The sequence below is a fragment of the Lissotriton helveticus genome, chromosome 6 (genome assembly GCF_964261635.1).
Source record: "Lissotriton helveticus chromosome 6, aLisHel1.1, whole genome shotgun sequence".
NCBI classification, from domain to species: Eukaryota; Metazoa; Chordata; class Amphibia; order Caudata; family Salamandridae; genus Lissotriton; species Lissotriton helveticus.
Genome location: NC_136067.1, coordinates 1822768287 through 1822790229, shown reverse-complemented (window position 1 = coordinate 1822790229; position 21943 = coordinate 1822768287). Strand labels below are relative to the sequence as shown.

The 21943-nt window shown below is 44.5% G+C and overlaps 1 protein-coding gene across 2 annotated transcripts in view; it reads left to right on the top strand.

Moving 5' to 3' along the window:
- Nucleotides 1-21943, top strand: part of UBR2 (ubiquitin protein ligase E3 component n-recognin 2) — a 1610484-nt gene that overhangs the window by 221142 nt on the left and 1367399 nt on the right. For both annotated transcript variants that reach the window (XM_078649714.1, XM_078649715.1), the window contains exon 9: nt 5582-5689. In XM_078649714.1, the coding sequence (XP_078505840.1) occupies nt 5582-5689 (108 nt within the window). The remainder of the gene's footprint in view (nt 1-5581; nt 5690-21943) is intronic.

Sequence of the window (21943 nt, the reverse complement as noted above, 5' to 3'; positions counted from 1 at the left end):
TGGGCCATGGCAGTACAACATCTGAGCTATACCTGGACGGTGATCCTTTCTCCAAGTCTTCCAAATCCATCTCTAAAGACTCCCACCAGTTGGCCACCTCCTGGGTCTTTCTCTGCTGTATGGCCACCACCACTATAGCCATTTCAGTTTCCGATTGGTCTTTTGTAGGGGCTGACAAGGGGTGCCCATGTGCTCTACAGAGCATATGTGTTTCCAGCCAGCCCTCTTCCCGGGCCCCCTCACCCCTGTCAAACATCATGTGCCCGCCGTTCTCTAGCGAGGCCCAAGCCTCTGCTGCCATTGTGAAGAAGTGAGTGGCTCCCTGGTCAATAATCCTGAGCTTTTCCGAGAAGAAGAGGGCATGAAATGAAATGAAGAAGGTTCTTAATAAAGCGCACTGCGACCAAGCGGCTTCCTGGCGCTGAGGGTAGAGAGCTAAAGAGAATGGAATTGCCAAAGGAGATCAGCCGGAGTACGCTATGGAAAACAGGTGGGTCTTTAGAGCTTTACGGAATTGTGGGTAAGCTGAAATAGTCCTGATTGACAGAGGGAGGCTGTTCCAGAAACGGGGAGCTAATACCTCGAATCTGGTGACTCCAGTTTTGGATCTGCGAAATCGCGGGACATTGAGGAGGGATTGGTTGGAAGAGCGAAGGACACGAGTGGGGGTGTAGGGGGTGATGAGTGAATTGATGAAGGCTGGGGCGATACGAATGCGGGCCATAAAGGCCAGGCAGCCCAATTTAAAGAGATCTCTGACAGATGGGAAGCCAGTGAAGGGATTTCAGAACAGGTGTGATGTGAGAGGATTTGGGCAAGTGATGGATAATTCGAGCAGCCTGGTTCTGAATGGCCTGCAGTCGGCGAAGTTCGTAGGCCGGAATGCCAACGTAAAGGCTGTTCCCGTAATCAAGACTGGAGAGGATCATTGCCAACATAATCAGTTTGAGGGCATCGGAGGAAAAGAAGCGAGACACTTTCCGAATAATACGGAGTGAAAGAAAGCAAGAAGAAACAACAGAGCTAATCTGGGCGTGCATGGAGAGGTCCCGACTGACTTTAATGCCCAAGGTCTGGTATGGGCGGGGGGCCGAAGGTGGAAGGCCAAAAAGCGGCCGACCAAGGGGAGATGGTATGGCCAGTCAGGACCAGCTCCGTCTTGTCCAGATTGAGCTTTAGTTGGTTACAATTCATTCACTCCGAGATGAAAACAAGAGTGGAGTGGAATTTAGGTAGGGAGTGCAAGGGGGAGGAAAGGTCAAAGACTAACTGGAGGTCATCCGCATAGTTGTATACGGATACCCCCATGTCAAGAAGAGAAAGGATAAGGGGACGAATATGAAGATTAAAAAGAAGAGGGGAAAGAGAGGAGCCTTGGGGGACCCCACAGGGAACCAATTGGGTTGGAGCAGCGTGGCCAGAGAGATGGACAGCCTGAGTCCGTCCTTTAAGAAAGGATGCGAGCCAAGAGAGGGCGGTGCCCCGAACGCCCGCTGCGCTGACACGGCCAAGAAGGATGGAATGGTCGACCGTGTCAAACGCAGCGGACAGATCAAGGAGCACCAAAGCTTGAGGCAAGTTGGAGTCAGCCTTACTCTTGAGCTCGTCTAGGACGGACAGGACCACTGACTCCGTAGAGTGAGCTGGGCGAAATCCCGCTTGGTGGGAGGCCAGGAGATGGTTGTCCTCAATGAAGGAGGAGAGACAAGAGGTAATATAGCTCTCCAATATCTTCCCAAGGTAAGGGAGCAGGGAAATAGGTCTGAAATTGGAGGGAAGGGAGGGGTCAGCGCCAGGTTTTTTTAGGATGGGGCGAACTATTGCAGATTTGAAAAGTTGCGGAACCAGGCCTGAGGAAATAGAAGCATTGAGAAGGGAAAGAGGGGGGTCAGGACAGTGAGTGAAAAGCTTTTCCAATATGCGTGCTGGGGCACAATCAGCCGGGGAACCAGACTTCACTTTCTGGAGTAAAGCCAGAAAGGAATTTAGAGAGATAGGTGGAAACTGGTCCAGAAACACGGAGGACGGGGGAAGTGAAAGAGCGGGAGAGGGAAGGGGGGAGTGAACTTGTTGGAGGAATATTAGATTTGATCTTCGCGATCTTCTCTAAAAAGAAGTCGTTAAGAGACAGACAAAGGGCTTGAGATGGGACAAGATTGGGATTGGCTCTATCCGAAGCAACTAGGTTGCGAACTATGGAGAAAATTTCCTTAGGTTTGTTGGCTGATAAGGAAATTCTCTCCGAGAAATACCTAGTTTTGGCTAAGAGAATGGCCTTTTTGTAATTGGCCAAAAGAAACTTATATTTGGCTCGCAAGGAGGGACAGTAATTACGTCTCCAGTGGCGTTCGGAGCGCCTAAGGTCCAGTTTTAGGTTTTTCAGCTCATCTGTGAACCACTTTTGGGCGTCATGTGGGCGGCAGGTCTTAACTTTTCTAAGGGGGGCAACCCGATCACAAGTAGAGGACAGCCAATGGTTCACAGTGTCTGCTTGAAGATCAAGAGAGGGAATACCTAAGTCGGGAGGAGAGGCAGCAAGAGAGGTACAGAGCGAGTTGAAGTCAACTCGATTCCAGTTACGAGCTATGACGTTTTTGGACACAGGAGGTTTCTCTTGGGCTCCAAGCTCAATCAGATGCCAGAGGTTCTTTTGACCCCTAGGAAGGACTCCTGTTGTTCCTGTACTGGCTTTGTGTAATCGGAGTATATGTTCACACTCCCACCCTCCTGCAGCCATGGCCTGTGTGTCCGTGCCTGCAGGATATGTCCCAGAAATTCAGCAACCTTGTCACAATCACCCTTGGTGGTGCCCCGGGCATTGGAGAGTGGCCAGGGACTCTGTGTGCCGGTTCCACCACAAACCATTTGAAATTTTTTCCCTACAGTACCACCGAGGAGAGCCAGTCCTCAAAGAACAGTTAAGTGCAGAGGCCTTCCGCTTTCTCCGGGACTCCTAACCAAATGCACGTTGTTGCTATGGCAGCGCCTCTTTGGATCATCCAGTTTGCCCTCCAACCAGCAGACAATCTGGTGAACAATATGGCTAAAACACATTGGCAACGCCAGTAGCTCTTGCATAGGCGAGACCTATCGGCTTTGCCAATGCTTGTCTAATATACAGCACCATGCTTTAGGGCTCAGTAGGGCTACCTTAGAGGTGCCTTTATATAGATTAGAAAGGAAAGTTTGCTCTTTGCCATTATGTTAAATTGGAAATTTGAGTGAACAGTTTAAAACGGTTCTGCTTGCCAGCAGTGGTGGGCTGGCAGTCACACTTTGCTTTGTCACAATTATGGTGGCACAATAAGTGCTGCATTCCAGGAGAGACACTAACTTATACGCCCTAGGGTACCCCATGTATCATATACTAGGGTTGTATAGGTCAGTTAACTTATACAGATTGTGGATGAGCCAATCAGACTTTTACCTTTTACGGGTCAGAGTAATGGCACTGAGGTATGGTTAACTGGCCTTAGTGCACCTTCAGAGTAAAAACAGAAGCATCAGTCCAACAACTTGAGGGTGAACATGCAAAAAGACATTTCCTTACAGTTAGTCACTGAGGAGTTCCATGACCATATAAAGGAATGAGGCTGAAGGAAGAGTTCCTTTATAAGGTCATGGAACTCTGATGTGATCTGCTATATCCTTTTAATTTACTCCAGAGGGTATTTTGTTCTTTATAATACATGATCACACCATCACCTTTCCCTCAAATCTCTTACACCCTCACTCTTTAATTTGACAGAGATAATATAGTTGCAGTTATCAATAATAAAAGCAGAATCTGTAGGGCAGAATGAAGCACACTAAAACGCATTTCGTAATTTGTTGCAAAAAATATATTCGAATCAGTTTAATGAAAGTCTGATTAAACAAATGTTGTAGCTCCTTAATGTGTAGAAACATGCAGATAGATTCTGTCTTTCCTGTAACGACTTAGCATGAAAAAACGACGAAGTTGCCACAAATTGCTTCTTTCTGCTGATCACTGTTCACTTTACCCAGCACTCCTTTGTGTTCTTTGCACTGCTAGTGTGACAGTTTTCTGTGACCTGCCTTCCATCTTGGCTGCTGCAGCATTCTTCATGATGTGAAAACTCAACCGTAATAACTTATAACAGAAAAGCATATGTTTAGTTATTACAGGTGACTAGAGATTTTACAGTTCCACTGTAATAAAGAAAAAAGAGAAGGACTTTTATACAGAGATTGCAGGTGCCCATATATTAGATATGGGAAAGAGTAGCCCTTGCTGTACATTGTAATGGTATTACAATTCACAGGAGTTCTCTAACCATATAGAGTGACAAAGCCAAAGGCGGAGTTATGGAACTCCTAGGTGACTTGCAGTATCCTTTTAGTGTACAACAGAGGATATTTTATGACGTTTAATGGTCTTACCATGAACTTTACCACAAACGGCTTAAATCCTTGGTGGTGTTATTAAGCCGATCGAGAAACCGCCAAAAATCTCTGATTGGGATGTGCAATCATTAACAGATTGTTTGTACACTGGTAAAATGTGCTTAACATCTGCACATTTTTAGTGCTGTTATTTGTTTAACTTTACTCTAGAGGTAGAAAACGTGTTTCTTTGCTGATGTAAGTAGATAATTATACTGTAAAATGAGACATGCTACTAATTATGCAGGTTTTGCTATGGCTGCAGAATCAGAGTTCCAAAAGTTATGTCTATGGTGTATTTTCAAACTGTCCAACTCTAATACTCTGCCTTTAAATTTGGGATAAGGTTCCCCCTGCCATATATTATAATGATATTGCAAGCCACTGAGGAAATCAATGGCCGTATAGAGGACCATATATAGGCTAAATTGTAATAAGGTCATGGAACTCCGAAGTAACTTGCAATATCCTTTTGATGTACTGCAGAGTGTATTTTATTCTTTATAGCACATGGTCACACCATTGCTCTTCCGGCAAATAGCTTAAATCATTGGTGTATTCCTCTTTTATGTGAAAGAGACAATATTGTTATGATTGCAGACATGAAGAATAAAAGCAGAATCTGTAGTACGAAATTGAATGCACCAAAAAGTATTTCATATTTTGTTGCAAAAAAGATATTAGAATTAATTTAATGCAAGTCAAATTTTATATAAGGAATGCTCCAGCTCAGAATCTGTAGAAATATGGAGCAAAATTCTCCCTTTCCTGTAATGACCAAAAGTGTGCAAAAAAAACCTATCGCCATAAATTTCTTATTTGTGGTGATCACGATTCATTTTAGAAAAACAGATCAGAAGAATAAAAAGCATCCCTTGCTTAAACTGCAGCTAGAATTATGTTCTATGACCTGCTTTTCACCTTGGTTGCTGGCTCTGGTAGCAAGCATTATGGTGTCACAACTCAACTGTAATAAGTTATTACAGTTAAATAGCTACGTCATCTCGCTATTATGGGTGACTACAGATGTCACAGCTCTACTTTTAATAAGACAGACAGTTTTTATATGGGGATTATAAAGGAAATTGCCGACTTTCACGTATTATGTGTGATCTGTTTTGCATTACTAGTTATGTTTTTGTAAAATGTGTTTCCATTTGATTATTTTTTCAAGATGGTCTCAGACGAATATTGTGCCAAGTTGGTTTGCAAGAAGGACCTGATGGAGAAAATTCTTCACTTGTGGACAGGCTGATGTTGTGCGACTCCAAGCTGTGGAAAGGTGATGTTTCATTGGATCCTTGAACTAAAATATTAATTGTAGATCATAGTTGCAACTTACTAATTAACTGAAGGCAAAATTCAACTGGGTTACATTCAGATCTCCAGCACTGTATCTTTGATAGATTAACGTTCTCCTTTGTCAGGCCTGGAATCCTTGGTAGTCAATATTAGTGCTCAGTGTGCTATGGCATACACTGAAACATTTATAGACATTATGCAGTCTATCCACCGGATTGCATGGCCCTAACTGGCCATTTAGATAGATAAGCTCAGCTCCAGTTCTTTACGGAGTCTCAGCTGCTTGGACTTTGTACTCAATGTCAAACTAACAGGGAATCCTCAGAGCTCTGCTTAATTTTTCTTTGGAAAGCTGTTTTCTTCATTCTTTGCTGGTCTTCGTTGTAGTCTCCTTAACCCCAAGCTGCAGATGGTAAGCAATTCTGCCTCTTTTGTGCTTGGATAGTTGAGCACTTGGAGCACCTTATAGCTGACAGACCTTCTCGCCTTGCGCCACATGTGGATTAGGAAGCTCTAGTCTGCTCTTAAGAATTATATTCTGTATTCTTAAAGGATATTTGTTTTCTGACCTTACCTTTGAAAACTTTACATTCCGTTTTGTTTCTTCATAAAGCACAAATGTCTTGTTTTAAATGAAATGTTCTATGTTAGATACATGTGCTTTGCTTACTCACGCCGTCCAGTGTTGAGATCGGACATTGCAAGTTGTTTTACCTCGAAGAAGCTTCGATTCACAGGATGAGGACTGACTACTCCCTAGGTCGCCAATGCACACGGGCATGGACTTCACCCTTATAGTATTGTTTCCGTCATAGGATTTGAACATGTTAGGCTACGGCTCAGACACGTTTGCTCACAGTGACTTGAGCTCTGCTTCGGTTCATTTGTTCCAATGTAAAATAATAATTGTGTTTGCTGTCTGCACCTTGAACCCATGCAGACAACTTGCCCACAACTCGGTCCGGTCTCCTTTAAATTGCTGAGCACTTTGCGTTGGAAAACGTCTGCAGATGGGGCAGACTTTCTTTTGTTTCTGCCCACCCTGCAATGCAGAATAAGCTTAGACTTATCACTTTAAGGCATGTGACCTAAAACACTCACACAAATGGCCTACTCTGAGGTAGAGCACAGCTTCTGAGGGAATCTCCTATCGAATCGCAAACTGGCTAAAAAGAAGGCCTCTAGCTTACCGCTACACTCGGGCTTTAAAGCGGTGGTGTCAAAACACACTTAATTAAATAGTTTGAGCGGCCTTGGCTGAAGGGCGCCCAGCCGAAAACACTAAAAACAATCTTGAAACTGAAATTGAAGCCGGATCCCCTTCCCTCTCCCTGCCCCCCCCCCCCCTCACCTTCCACACACACCAACCTTACAGAGGCTAGAGTAGATAATACTAATGCTTTGTTGTGTGGTTGTGTGGGAAAGCAGGCTTATCAGAGGGTAGTGTTAAGCATTTGTTGTACTCACAGAAAGAATAAAGGAGACACACACTGAAAGAATAAATCTGAGACCAATTTAGAAAAATATCAATTCATTATTTATTTTTGAACCAAGAACTACATTGAAAGGTAAGTATTGTATTAGGAATTTTCAAAGATAAGCGAATAATTCAAAGTTGTGCGCAATTACGCACCATAAAAATTCTATGGGAGGAAAAAGCAGGTAGGTAAAGCACACAGCACAGACAGTTGTAGGGGTTCACCTTCCTGGTTTAGAGTAGCAGGAAGCCAAGGTTTTATCAACCGTTTGTCGGTTGCGTCCCGAATTCCCCCTTGAGCAGGGAGTCGGTCGCTGGTGCACTACAGGGAAGGCGGGCCCCCTAAAGTTAGTCTGTGCAAGGGAACTTGCAGGCAAGTCTGAAGACTCCCAAATGGAGGCTAGGGTCGCAAAGGCCTTAGTGACAAGGGAGCACAGCGAGTACATAATTGCGCAGGCCGGTCGGGCTGGGTGCCGAGCAGGTAGGTTGGGTAGCCCTAGTGCGTAAAGATGCTCTTCACATTAGGGTCCAACAACTGGAATGGGCAAATTCAGGACTGCTTGGCCACTCGCGAAGTGGATCTCAATGGTCTTGATGCCCCTCAACGGCTGCTTGGTTCTGGTACAATTGGAGCCTCGATTGGGCTCTTCAATCTCTTCCTGGTCGGTTGCTGCACTGGTCTGGCAGGGGGGGCCGCACGTTCGTGGACCGGACTCCAGTTTCGGTGCCCTCTGTCTGCAGGGGAGTAACTTATCTGCTCCAAGAGATTACTTGGACAGTATGTGAAGGCTGGCAGTCCTCTGGGGTTTTTAAAGACCACACAGCAGCATTGTTTAGGTACACTAAGCTTGCAAAGAGGGTGAAATTGAAGTGTCCTACTATTTCATTCCCTGTGGACGTCTGTATGGACTTAGCAATGTGACAGCAACATACCATTCAGTCCAAATTTTTGTGTGACGGGTGGACTTTGCCCAAAACTCTTTTGGCAATGATTGGCATGGGCAGTGCTCATTTTTAAGAAACCGCTCTCCTGGAGCCGATCTTATAGCGGCAAACATGGTAAGAGCAAAGGAGAATTTTCATCTTAAATAACTTTAATTTTGGGGTTTTAATCAACTATTGTGGTTGTGTTTTTAGAAAGATCACTTTGTGTGGTGGTATCTCTTAAATAATATCTTCTGGTTGACTTCTCAAAATGTGTATATTTATCTCTTAGATATTAATACACTGGCACAGTTTGACCTGACCTTTAACTGCAGCATGAAAGGCTTTTTAATGGCTCTTATTTCTTCAAAATCAGTTATTAACAAGTTGAAAATCGAACTGTCAATGGCGTGAACTTGTACTTATAACATAGGGTCACTGCAGTTATCCTGTGGCTATGGTGCCAATGTAATTTGAACAAGATGACCAAGGCACAGCAAATATGACTGGAGTGTAGATGTTTGTATATCGCCTTTCCATTTTGTGGACATTTTCTCATTCTTGCAGAAATGTTGGATTGAACAAGGTGGAATTTTTTTAACCAATTAATGAAAAACAAAGTTAACCCCCGTCATCTAATAACTAAAACCTAGCTTCTACCGGGGTAATCTAATGCATTCAATCATCATCAAAGAGAACGTCTTTATTTTCTAACTTGTGATGCCGATATCTTGTTCCTTAGTGAAGACCCCTTCTCAGACTCTTTTAAGGATTGGGTAAATCACTAATTTCAAATGCTCAAACTGTACCTAATCAGCTATCTACGTGTGACCAGCATCCGCTGGCTAGTAAAAGCTATCCATTTGAACATGCACATTGAAGATAGCAATCTCCTTGTCCCTTACTAATTGAGGTATGAAAGTGGCTGTAGTAGGGGAAACTGCCACCCTAAAACCTAGATATCCACTGTATGTCAGATCACCATGCATGCTAGACATTCTGGGGTTTACTGCAGCTCTTGACATGATTGGTCACTGCCAGCTTTTACTTATCCTGGAGCCCAGCAGGGGCATCGGAGGTGAAGACCTTAGATCATTTAGCTCTTTCGTCATCAACCAAAACAAATAGTATGAACCGGTAGTTGCCATCCAGAATGAACCTATAATGTGTAGAACTTCCCAGGCTTCCATTCTAGCTTCAGTACTGTTCAGTCTTTACATGGAACCGCTGAGAATCCTGATGGAGAGATCAGGTGCTGCAATTCACTAATGTGCAGATTATACCCAACTTTACCTAGAGGTGTTATTTTCTGAAGACTTAACCACAGTAAAGTCAGTGCAGTGAAAATTCAAGAAAGGATTGCAGAAAACCTAATGCTAAATTGTTAGAAAACTGAACACCTCCTAATCAAATTACTGATGAATTTCTCTCTGCACTTAGAAACAACAAAATCAATGTTCTACCTAACAAGGAGGTTAAATCATTAGGCCCTTAAACGGATTCACATCCCACTCTGGCCCCCATGAGTATGTAGCTTCGACAGCCAGAGCAACTCTACATTGAAATGTTTAGCCCGTTCCTTCATCCTAGTGACGTTGGACAGATGGTGCGGTCTCTGCTGTTATCCAAAATGGACATCGGCAGCTCCTTCCTACCTGGTTTACTTGCCCACTTATTTGCTCCAGTCAAAGCTGTCATGCTGTCTGGAGCCTAACTCTTTATCAGGTACAACAAAATATGAGACTATGACCCAGGTTCTCAGACGCCTGCTCTAGATTCCACTTGAGGCTAGACTAGCATTCATAATGGCTGTTTTCTACTGCAAAACATTGTCTCTACAAACCAAGTACCCCAGCATTGGATCAAAGATTCACATACTTAACCCCTTCGACGCTCATGACGAGCTGGGCTCGTCATGGCGTAGCCTGCTAGCACGCTCATGACGAGCCCAGCTCGTCACGTAAAGTGCGATTTTAAAAAAACCCAGCGTACGGGCGGAATTCCGCCCGCACGCATGCGGTTAAATCATTCCATTTGTCAGGCTGGGAAGGCCTGGTAATGTTAAACAGCAGCAAACCATGTTGAAATGGAATAGGTCCAACAACAGTGTTAGTTTAGTAGCACATCCACCTCATTTGAATCAACTGAGACTTCAGCCAATGAGGTGGACTTGCTGTGGTCTCTTCTGCCCCTATATTACACAGTAGCTCAGTTCTCGCGTGGGGGATTTCCATGTATAGTCATAAGCGATTAATAGTCCCGCCCATGTGCGGGGCCCCTGAGCACTTTATCCAAAATATGTTCTTAAGTGATGAAGTTCTCCTTTCTTCGGGAAGGCCCTGAAAAGTCACTTAAGAAAGTCATAATGCAGCCTAAGAGTAGGCTACAGTGGTCAGAGTTCTTCATCTTGGAATGGCAAAAGAAGAGACTGTGATTACATATGCTCTCAGAATATGTCTTTTATGTAATGGCACAGAAAAAGAACCCTCACAAACCCTTTTGCTAAGAAAAGACAGATATGAAAGCGTGCTTGGCCCTGTAGCCCATAGGCTGCCATTATAAGTGTAGAAAAAGAAAGCTGTGCCTTTAAGAGCTGAGAGACCACCAATATCCCATCATGCTCAGCCAGAGGCAGTTACCTCACTTGTTTTTTCTGGCTCCTTCAGACAGGACCCTTGGAGCATTGAGCTCAACCATTTTTCTTCAATTTAAAACTTTATTTCTTCACTGTTTTTGCTTCACTCAAAGTCTTTTGTCCTTCTCTGTGGAGCAACGTATTTTTCTCATAGGAAAGAGGCTTTTTTTCCTATTTGAAATGCCAACTCTTTACAATAAATGTCCTAGATGTTGCAGAAAAAAAGCTAAAACAGACCCTCACGAGGTCTGCATTCTGTGTTTAACTTCCTCTCATCTTCCTGCCTTCTGTGACTTCTGCAAGACGTACCCTGCGTGACAGGGAGAAGATTCGCCTGCTGGGAAGAGAGGAGAAAACAGCAAGTAGCTAGTGGGACCTCCGAGCGAAGGGTTGGTGAATCTACCACCAGAGCTCTTACCTCAACCTCAAGCGGATGTGGGAGGTCTGAGAAGTGTTCTTCACCTAGAAAACGCTTTCGGTCCCGGTCGACGAAGAGGCGGTCAACGTCGAGAGGAGGTACAGCGCAAGATGCTTGCTGTCATTGACTGTCGCGACGTCGCGGAAACGTCGATGCTCAAAGTCTAGAACTACTCAAGCAAGAACCACTTTGCACCGGTGACCGACTCTGAGAAAGGTGTCGACGTCGAGGCATACCGACTCGCCATCGCCGAGAGGTAGAAGATCGATGTCGATAGCGAAACGTCGAAGACGTGATTGGTCGACGTCGAGAGGCCGCTCTTTGTCAAGTGGACAGGGGTCGAGGAGCAGGTCGTCGTCAAAGGCCAGTTGACGACAGAGATCGACATTGAGGAGATAATCTAAGTCAAGGAGAGGAAAATCCTCCAAAAGTAGGAGAATCTACTCCTAATCTGACTCTCAATTAAGATCTCTGTCATTGGTGGAGATAACTGCATTTCCCACCCCGGTATCTACTGCACCTGACCCAGCTGCTCCCACAGCGCAACTTCTTCCAGCGTTACCAGCTCCGCCTTCTCTTCCACTACCCCAGCTCCGCCTCCTCTTCCACTACCTCAGCTCCCAGTACTTCCAATAGTACCTGCAACTGTTCTCCCTGCTCCTGGGGTGCCTCCGATCACACCATTTCCTAGTTGATCACGTTCAAGATCGCTCCGTCGATCTCGACATAGTCGCTCACGCTCCTCCATGAGATCACGACACTCACTGCGCCACTCTTACCGCAGGTCCAGATCAGATTCACGCCGTCAGCACCATAGAGATACGTCGCCATCTACCAGAGACTATTCTCCTACTTTGTCGTATTCGTACCAACCTTGGTCCTCCCCGATTGATGACATCAATACCGTTCAAGAGTTCCTGGTTCTCGGCACAACAAAACTGAACATACCTATGCAGACACCTACTCCATCAATGTCTGTAATTTTTGAGACGCTCCATCAACACACAGCCTCTAATACATTACTTCCTCTAGTGCCAGGTCTGCTGGACCTAGCCATGGAATTGTTCCTTACACCTGCACAGCAAAATCAGCACCATCAAGGCACCAAAAAAAGTACTGACCCCCGGAACAGGACCCGTTCTTACGTTTTGACCCCCCTCCTGATTCAGTTGTGATTTTAGCGGCACAAAAGTCTCACGCCACGTCTCCATCTGCTTCTTCTCCCCCTTATAAGGAGAGCAAAAAAGTGGATTCATCAGGACGCAAGATCTTCAGCACAGCTGCTACGTTCATGAAAGCAGCCAGTGCCCCATCCTTCTTAGGGTACGATCGTGCCTTGTGGGATTTAATCCATCACTTTGCTGACCACCTCCCCAAAGAACATAGGCAAGATTTTTTAGAAATCGTTCAGGAGGGGGCTATGGTCTCAAACAAGTAATCAGCGCGACATCGGACTCCTCTCTTCTAGCTGCCTACAGCTACTGCCACAGAATCTCTCTATGACACATAGCTGCTTTTAACATCTCTGAAGCCAGACACCTAGTTACGGCTAAAAAAATTTACCCTTTTCTAGCTCCACCCTCTTTGGCTCACACGCCGATGATGAAATGGCACGAATGAAAACAGAGATGGATACCTTAAAAGCGGTAGGGCTAGAAAAATCTAAAGAACGACGTTCATTCTGCCCTTACTACCGGCAATTATCTGCACAGAGCGTTCAAACCCCTCAATGGCAGTCAAGCAGGTCTCAACAATATCAGCGGCTGTACCAGTTGCAGCGCAAACCGCTGAGAGGTCGTAACTCCCAACAAATGAACCAGGGAGGACAGCAACCCGCTACTGCGAAATCCTGAATCTCCCTTTTCCCCCTGTTCTGTTACCCACTCCGGTAGGGGAAAGCATTGTAAATTATCTGGCAGAGTGACAAAACATTACAACAGATGCCTGGGTCTTGTATATTGTCAAACATGGCTATCATCTCAGATTCACTGCCCCACCACCTTCCATTCCTCTGAAGGTGTCCGTGTCTCGCCTCAAGCTCTTACAGGAAGAAGTCAACATTCTATGCCACAAGAAAGCAGTGGAACCTGTCCCTCGAAACAGACCGGGTCAAGGCATCTACCCCGATACTTCCTAGTGCAAAAGACAAGCGTTCAGGCCGATTCTCGACCGTCGGATTACGAACAAGTGGATCAGGAAGGAGAAATTCAGGATTCTAGCCTTACACCAAATCTACCCTCAACTTCAAAAGGGAGACTGGCTCTGTTCGATAGATCTACACAACACCTATTTTCATATTCCTCTCACTAAGTCCCATCGGAAGTTCCTCAGGTTTGTCGTGGGACATAAGCTCTACCAATACGCGGTTCTCCCATTCGGCCTCAAGTCAGCACCCAGAACATTCTCCAAATACATGGCAGTGGTGGCAGCGCACCTTCAGAAACAAAAAAATCTTTGTATAGCCCTACCTGGACGATTTGCTGATCAAAGCATCCACATTTACAGAAACCCAAAAGCATTTCCTACCGACATCCGGTCCGCTCCATCGCTTGGGTTTACATGCCAATGTTCAAAAGTCCACGTCCTATCCAGTTCAGACTCTACATTACTTAGAAGCTACCCTCGAAACGTTTCAGGAAAATGTGTTTCCTTCGAGGAACAACGGTTATCCATTCTCCCAAAATGCCTCACTCTTCAGTGGATAACCCATCCATCAGTCTACTCTCTCCTCGGCTCGATGGCCTCATGCATATTCCTGACTCCCAATGCTCGCTTTCACATTCGTCCTTTCCAAGAGTGCTTGGAGGACCAGTGGATCCAGTTCTAAGTAAACTGGGAGGACATGATCACCCCCTCAATTCATGCTGTGGAATCTCTCAAGTGGTGGTGTTCCCAGAAGAATCTCCTAAGCGGAATGCCTTTCCGCCAACACAGATCTTGGCCACAGACGCTTCACTGCTCGGTTGGGGAGCCCACAAGGATCACTTACAGATACAGGGACAATGGTCCCCCAGAGGACAGAAGTATCATATCAACCTTGTAGAACTCCGAGCAGTACACCTGGCACTCCAGGCTTTTTATCCTTCATTCACGACCAACAATCTGCTTGTTCAAACGGACAATACAACCCCAATGTACTACCTGAACAAGCAGGGGGGAACGAGATCCAGAGCCCTGTCGCAAGAAGCCCAATCGATTTGGCACTGGCTCATAGCCAGGAATCTAACGCTGGTAGCTGCGCATCTTCCAGGGGAATAGAACATCTATGCGAACGCTCTCAGCAGGGTTCTCGGCGAAAACCACAAGTGGGTACTGAACGAAGAAGTCGCGCAAATTATCTTCAATTTGTGGGGCACACCGTCTGTAGATCTGTTGGCCACAGAAGAAAACAAAAAAATGCTGCAACTTCGCCTTTTTTTAAACCTTTCTCAGGACTTTATGGACATTCTAAAGGAAGCAAAGCGACCATCTACATGAACAGCTTATACTTTGAATAGAAGCGATTTTGTATTTGGTGCTCTTCCAACCAATTTGATCCCACGTCTTACCAGGAAGAAGTTATTCTCCCTTATTTATTATATCTTGCCAATTCTGGCCTTCAATACTCCTCAATCAGAGTCCACCTGTCTGATCTCACGGCATATAGGAAAAGTCCTTCACAAATCGTTCTTTAGGATTCCAGTCATTAAAGATTTCCTAGAAGGGTTAAAGAAGTGTTTTCCTCCCATTAGACGCCCTTCTCCTCCATGGGAGCTGAATGCTGGCCTGTCTCATCTTATGCTTGCTCCCTTTGAACCCATTCACAAAGCTTCATTACAGCCTTTCACATGGAAAACCGCTTTCCTTGTCGCCATTACGTCAGCGAGGAGAGTTAGTGAGATTCAGGCTGTTTGTACTCATGAACCTTTCACAGTATTCCACTCCTCTAAAGTAGTGTTATGCACATCCTAAATTTCTCTCTAAAGTGGTCTCAGATTTCCACGTAAACCAGACTATCCCTTTACCCACGTTTTTTCCCAACCATTCGTCTCCATGGGAGAGGGCTCTCCATTCGCTGGATGTGAAAAGGGTGTTAAAATTCTATTTGGACAAGTCTAAGGCCAATTGTAATTCACAACAGTTTATCAATTACGGCCAGTCCGCACAGGTTTAGCGACTTCTAAACAGTTAATCTCTAGGTGGATTATCTCTTGCATTCTCTGCTGCTATCAACTAGCCAATACATCCCTTTCTGGTAGGCCCAAAGCTCACTCTACCAGGGGCAAGGCAGCCACTGCTGCCCTAATGAGGGATATTCTTCTAGTGGATATTTGCAAGACAGCTACATGGAGGTCAATCCATACATTCACCAGGCATTACTGCTTGGACACTGATGCTAGAACAGATGCGCAAGTAGGACAGGCATCCCTCAGAAATCTATTCTCATAACAGGGTTTCATTTTTGGTAGTTTTCTGTCTACTCCACCCCCTTAGGGGGGATGAGCTTGCTATTCTATTTATCACTTATGACTATACATGGATATACCCTACGAGAGAAGTTATAGTTTCTTACCTGTAATTCTAGTTCTGTCGTAGGGGTATTTCCATGATAGTCATAGGCAGCCCTCCCTCCTCCCCCGTGGAGGGGACACATAATCTCATGCTCTGTTATTATCAGTTTACTATAGCCTTCAAAAAGAACTGAGGTAACTGCCTCTGGCTGAGCATGATGGGATAATGGTGGTCTCTTTGCTCTTAAAGGCACAGCTTTCTTTTTCTACACTTCTAATGGCAGCCTATGGGCTACAGGGGCAGACACTCTTTCATATCTGTCTTTTCATAGCAAAGGGGTTTGTGTAGGTTCTTTTTCTGTGCCATTACAAAAAATATATATTCTGAGATCATATGTAATCACAGTCTCTTCTTTTGCCATTCCAAGATAAAGAACTGTGACTACTGTAGCCTACAATTAGGCAGCATTATGACTTTCTTAAGTGACTTTTCAAGGCCTTCCCGAAGAAAGGCGAGCTTCATCACTTTAGAACATAGTTTGGATAAAGTGCTCCAGGGTCCCCACACATGGGCAGGACTATTCATCGCTTCTGACTATCCTAGAAAGACCCCTACGAGAGAACTAGAATTACAGGTAAGAAACTATACCATTTCTATTGCATATGATTTGTGAGGTTGTACTAGGTCAGAGCTTCACTTTAACGAGTCTCAAAACTTGCTGTTATTAGGCTGTGACTTCCGTTTCATCTTTCTTAGGCTTCAGCCAGTTTTAGCTTCAGCTTCCACAAATTGTGTTTTTTTTCTAGGATTTATAAGACTTTATTTATTTATTTTATTTATTTATTTTCAAAGTTTTATATAGCGCGAACAAGATCTTCACAGATATCAGAGCGCTTTACATAGAGGGGTACATGAGGGAACATAGTCAAACAATAAATCAATAGATCACATAGTACAAATAGGTGGCTGCAAGCCATCACGTGAGTAATAAAACAACTCATACAAATAAGTAAATGAGTCAAGCATGCAAAACAGATCGGTGCAAGGTGTTGACTGAGTTCGAGATGATAGATCAAGTGTATTTAGCCATGAGGATAGCTTTTACTTCTTTTTTGAAGAGTGTAGTGGAAGAGATAAGCCTGGTTTCGGGAGGGAGTGAGTTCCAAATCCTAGGCGCCAATCCTGAGAAGGAGCGCTTGTAAGTTTTTTCCTTCCGGAATCTTCGAGGTTTCAGCAGAAGATTGTTTGTGCCTCTCGTGTTTCTAGTTCCCCCAGAGATTGTCAGTTTCTGAGCGAGGTAGCCGGGTGAGTTTAGGTGTACCGCCTTGTGTGTCATGCAGGCGATTTTCAGCTGTATTCTGGCTTCAAAAGGCAGCCAGTTAGGGATTTCAAGTCAGGGGTAATGTGGGAGTGCTTTTTTGACCCAGTGATGAGTCTCGCTGCAGCATTCAGCGAAGCTCTTAGTGCTGCGGTAGTAGTTAGGGGGAGTCCGCAGAGGGCGGTGCTGCCGTATTCAATACGTGGGATGACTAGCGATTGTACTGCTGTTTGGAAGTCTTTGGCTGGGAGGTAGGGTTTAAGTTTCCTCAGAGTATTGATCTGGAAGTTCGCTCCCTTTGTTGCCTTGCTGATATGTTGCTGCATGTTGAGGTTGGTGGAGCAAGGAGCCACCTCCAACTTTCAACATGTCTGAGAAAGAACAACTCAACACTTCAAGTCCTGCTCCGACAGACAATGAGCAAAAGATTTATAGCAATGATCCACACAATTAGTGTTTGTATAGTCTTTATCCATCGATAAACTGTCCTGTTCTAAAGTACTTTTTCCCCCTTAAAAATACAAAGACTGGGAATTTAGTTTTTCTCAAAAAGAACAAAATCCCTCCCTTAAGGGGATGCCCCCTCAACTCTTTGATTCATTTATAAGTACTCCTCCAAACATTTCCTCTACGGTGCCCTTGGAAAAGCATATGGAGCTGTTTGATGTGGAGTTCACTACTAAAACGCCTCCACCTGTCACCAAGAAGGCAAATCTAAACCTTTGTTAGAAAAGTCGTAGAAAAAGGAGAAGATCAGCCTGCACAAAAAATGGTGTGACTTTCTAGCTCCTCTGATATCCTGTCATTGGTCCTCCATAAAACATCAAAGAAGACTGTGTGATCAACGATGAAGAATCCATTATCTATCGTATCACTGTTAACGAACATCTCGCCAGTGAAGTCGTCAAGTAACGCTCCTTCAACGGCTTCGAAGATGTAGCCGAGGACCGCACCATTGGTGACCATGTTAACAATGACATCGATCTCCTTGTGGATGGTAACTTTGATGACAATCACACCGTCCACGACTAAAAGTACCTTTGACTGCCTTGTCGATGATGACAGTGTGATGTATTCCTATAGGTTCTGTATCGATCCCCCTATTCCTGACCCTATTCTGGTTAACAAACTAACAAGTTAACTAGCAGCCATCCCATGAGGCAGAAAACCCCCATGATGCAGGAACCGTTATCTGATAAAGCCACACTACGGCACAGGAGCGTGTTATCTGATTAGGTCATAACACTTGCCATCTAATTAGACAAGCGATATTCCTCCAGCCCCTGATAAGGCATACGGAGTTCTCAAAACAAATCAAACCTATGACACCTTGGGAAAAACCCTGCGGCCATTGTTTTGATTTCACCGAGAACTTCAGCAAAAGAATGTGCTAACGACCTGGTCGTATGACATCCTTATTAACGTATCTATGTCCATCCTTACGTCAATCTTGGCACCTTAAAGGTATAAATATTACCGATATTGCCCTATGCAAACACACGCGGTGGCGACGAGGACGGAGCAGCCAGACTTGCCGAAGCCCAGAGCAGAGCAGACCCCGCTGGCGCAGCCCCGCCTTCCTGACGCGCTGAGAACGAGAAGCCGTTTTTCTCCTGCCGAGAAATCCAGCTCCGGCGCTTCCGGGTAGCCCTCGCAGGCAGCCTGGAATATCGAGACCAGAGACGAGAGATACCATCCCTCATCCATCCTAGATTCCAGGTACAGAACTGAATAACCCCTCGCAGAGAATTCTTTAGTCAGTCACTTGGCAAAACAAACTTAACTTAAACTGTAACTTTCTATTCCCGCCCACGCATTAGACTTAGGTCAGGTACACGGGGTAGGCGTAGTTAGAAACACCAGTTGAGTACGATTAGTCAAATGTATATGTGTATGTAATATATCTTATTCATTTTAAACCTTCATATGGCCTAGAAACCATATCAATGTTTTTACAGTATTATTTTATACTTCTGCTTTTAATGTATGCACTTTACTTAACCATAAGTATTGCAATAATATCGATCCATTTCTCTTGTACGAGAAAAGAGACTGATCAATAAATAACATCTTTTATTGAACACGCCCGTCTCTTCCTTTTCTCTACAATCTGATGAGACTAAGAATGCACGTACTGACTGAGTAGGAACTACACTACAACTACAATAGATGCACCTCTTTTGCCATCCTTTGAGGCAACATCAGCCTATTCACACTCGCCATTGAAGATCACTGTTCAGTTACTTGTGCATATCTTAGTCTTTGAGCTGGAGACTGACGGCAGTGACCAAGATTAAGTCCCAGATAGAGCATAATGTCTTGCACAAATGTATGCGTGCTACATTCCAAAATATGACTAAGGAGTCTACGAAGCGGACATAGATTTTCAGTTGAACTATCAGCATTCTGAACCTCAAAACTTTCCGTCTAAAGTCCATCAAAGAGACTGTGGGCTGTCGTATGAACATAGGCACCAGTAGAATAAACCTCCAATATTGCAGGTGCCAGTTGACTTCAGGACCAAACTGCAGCAAAAGATGGGAACTATACAAAAACATATATCCATCGACGCTGCCCAGCTGGGTATGCCCAAAGCTAAATTATATGATGCCAGATGGCTCTACTCTTAGCAACCATGAATTTAAGCTAGATGAGAAGAAAGGCGAATTCATGGAGGAAGAGGTCGATGGTGAACCCAAAAACATGGAAGAAGCAAATAAATTATTCTTGCACAAGAATGGAGTCACGGTCTGCCCCACAACCAGACTTTCCAACGGACATCGGTTGGTTTCATGCACTGTTAAAGGGGCGGCAAAGTTTGACCTTCCAATTTTCTGAGGGGAGCAGCAGTTTTTCTTTTATGATTTCATGGAACTGCCCAGAAAGACAACTAAGTCCAAGCCTAACCTATATCATATTTGGATAGAAGGACTGACGCTTATATAGACACTGTGCATACATGGCATCCTTCTCTGCATAAGTATGTTTAACTGGTCATCCTAAAACAGACTGTTATTACGCCGGCTGCTCAGAGGCAGTCGGGGAGTCATGTAACACCAGCCTATGCTCCTTTGGATAGATATGGGAGGTGGCTGCTGAGTGAGCTCACTGGTGACCACTTCCATAAAGGTAGCAAATGCACTAATAATTTTAAGCCGATCTGCCCGGCTAATGCGGTGCATGATATTGCGCCTCTTTGTACTTAATTCCTGAAGACAGGAGAGGAGATGCTAAAGGGGCTAACGCTTCACCTTCCATTACTAATGAACCTATTGGCTTGAATACTGCTTTTTAGCAACTTGCGAGAGCAGCGGTTGTAGGGAGACAATGCTGTCTCAGGTTAACTTCTTTGTGCACTGTAGCACAGTCAGAAATCTTTGACATGCCTTTCAATGGGCACACCCCGATTGGAAAATGCGCAGACTACATCTTGCAAAGTATCTCGACTGAAATGGAGGCGGCATGCTCACAAAGAGCCCTGCAATAAAGATGTGCTCCCTCCACTTTCCCTAGTGGCTCCAGGTGTTTCAAAGATTTCATGGGAGGTTGCAACAAATGCAGTAGATAAGGCCCCCAATATTTACTATCCATAAAATGTGAAGTTGACCAAGGCGTCAGTTACCACTAACCTGTAGATCCGAATGTTGCTGTAGGAACAACATGAAATCCACCACTCTCCTTTCCTGTCAACACTGCTGAACATGTCCTAGACTATGCTTGATACTGACGGGGAAGAGGGGTGGACCAGAGATAAGGTGTGAGAGAAGGCACATTCAACAGTCCGGTTTTAGTGTCAAAGCTTGTCTTGTCAAATGGAGGCTCTCTTGGGTGTTCTGCAGTATACTACGAGTGACTACTCTTTAATATTGAACACAAGACTACTGTTTCTGTGTGCTGTTAATCAATTTCAATTGAATGCAATTTTACATGTATTTCACATGAATGGCAACATTCGACAGAAACTGAAAAAAAAATACCCAAAAATCAATTTAGCGATATGTGCATTATAGTAAACTGGCAACTTATCAATGGTACAGTACCTTTATCTTGCTTGTGCCAGGGGAATCGTTGTTAGACTTCTGTTGTCCCAATGCTCAGTACGCAGTAGTTAAAGATTTATATCTTGAGGCACTGAACCGAAACAAAGGTTCCCTCAAGATTTATTAAGAACTTTGCGAAGGCTAAAGAGATAGTTGTCGTAGTTCTACTTAGAAGACAAGGCAGAGTTCCGAGGCGCAAGGGGCAGTTCATGAATCCAACAGCAGTTTAACAATCCAAACAAATAAATCTAACACTCCCTAGCTAATCACTAAATAAGTGCAAGTGAAGGAGGAGCCCCTGCACCCTGAAGTTCTTCTAAGTGGCCTAATTTAGTGTGGACACATTTCCCTCTTGATGTGCTCCCTCATTTCCATGCTGTTGATTAAGGCAACCCTGCTCACTGGTGGGGTTATAGTGTTTGCAAAGGTTTGGAAATACTAGCCCCTATAAATGTGCGTTCACCTAATACCATTTGTAATACAAGGCACAATATTTCAGAAGTTGATAAGAAAGAACAAATACAATATAGAGAAAAATAATGCTCCTTTATTCATTTTGAGTTGCTTCAACAATTACATAGTGTTCAGCCAACGTGTTCCACCCCCTTTTGACAGAGTGGCCTAGGGCTTTTTCACATGATCAAGCATCTTCGCTTACACTTTTCTGCCTTTTCTCCTCATTCCCAGAGTGTTCATAGCGGTCAGAGCAGAGCACTGCTTACTAATACTGATTGTCACACAGTGGCTGTTGCAGTTCTGGTTCTGTGACTGTCGCAGTATCCCTCAATAGAGTTCAGGAGCCATCCAAAGCTCCTCTCCAGACACAATTGAGAGGTTTTCTACCTTTAATGTAAGTCACTCAGACTAACATGTCAACATCTCTGCGGACTGCAGGGAAATACTGGCACAAGGACACTGCCTACAACAACTA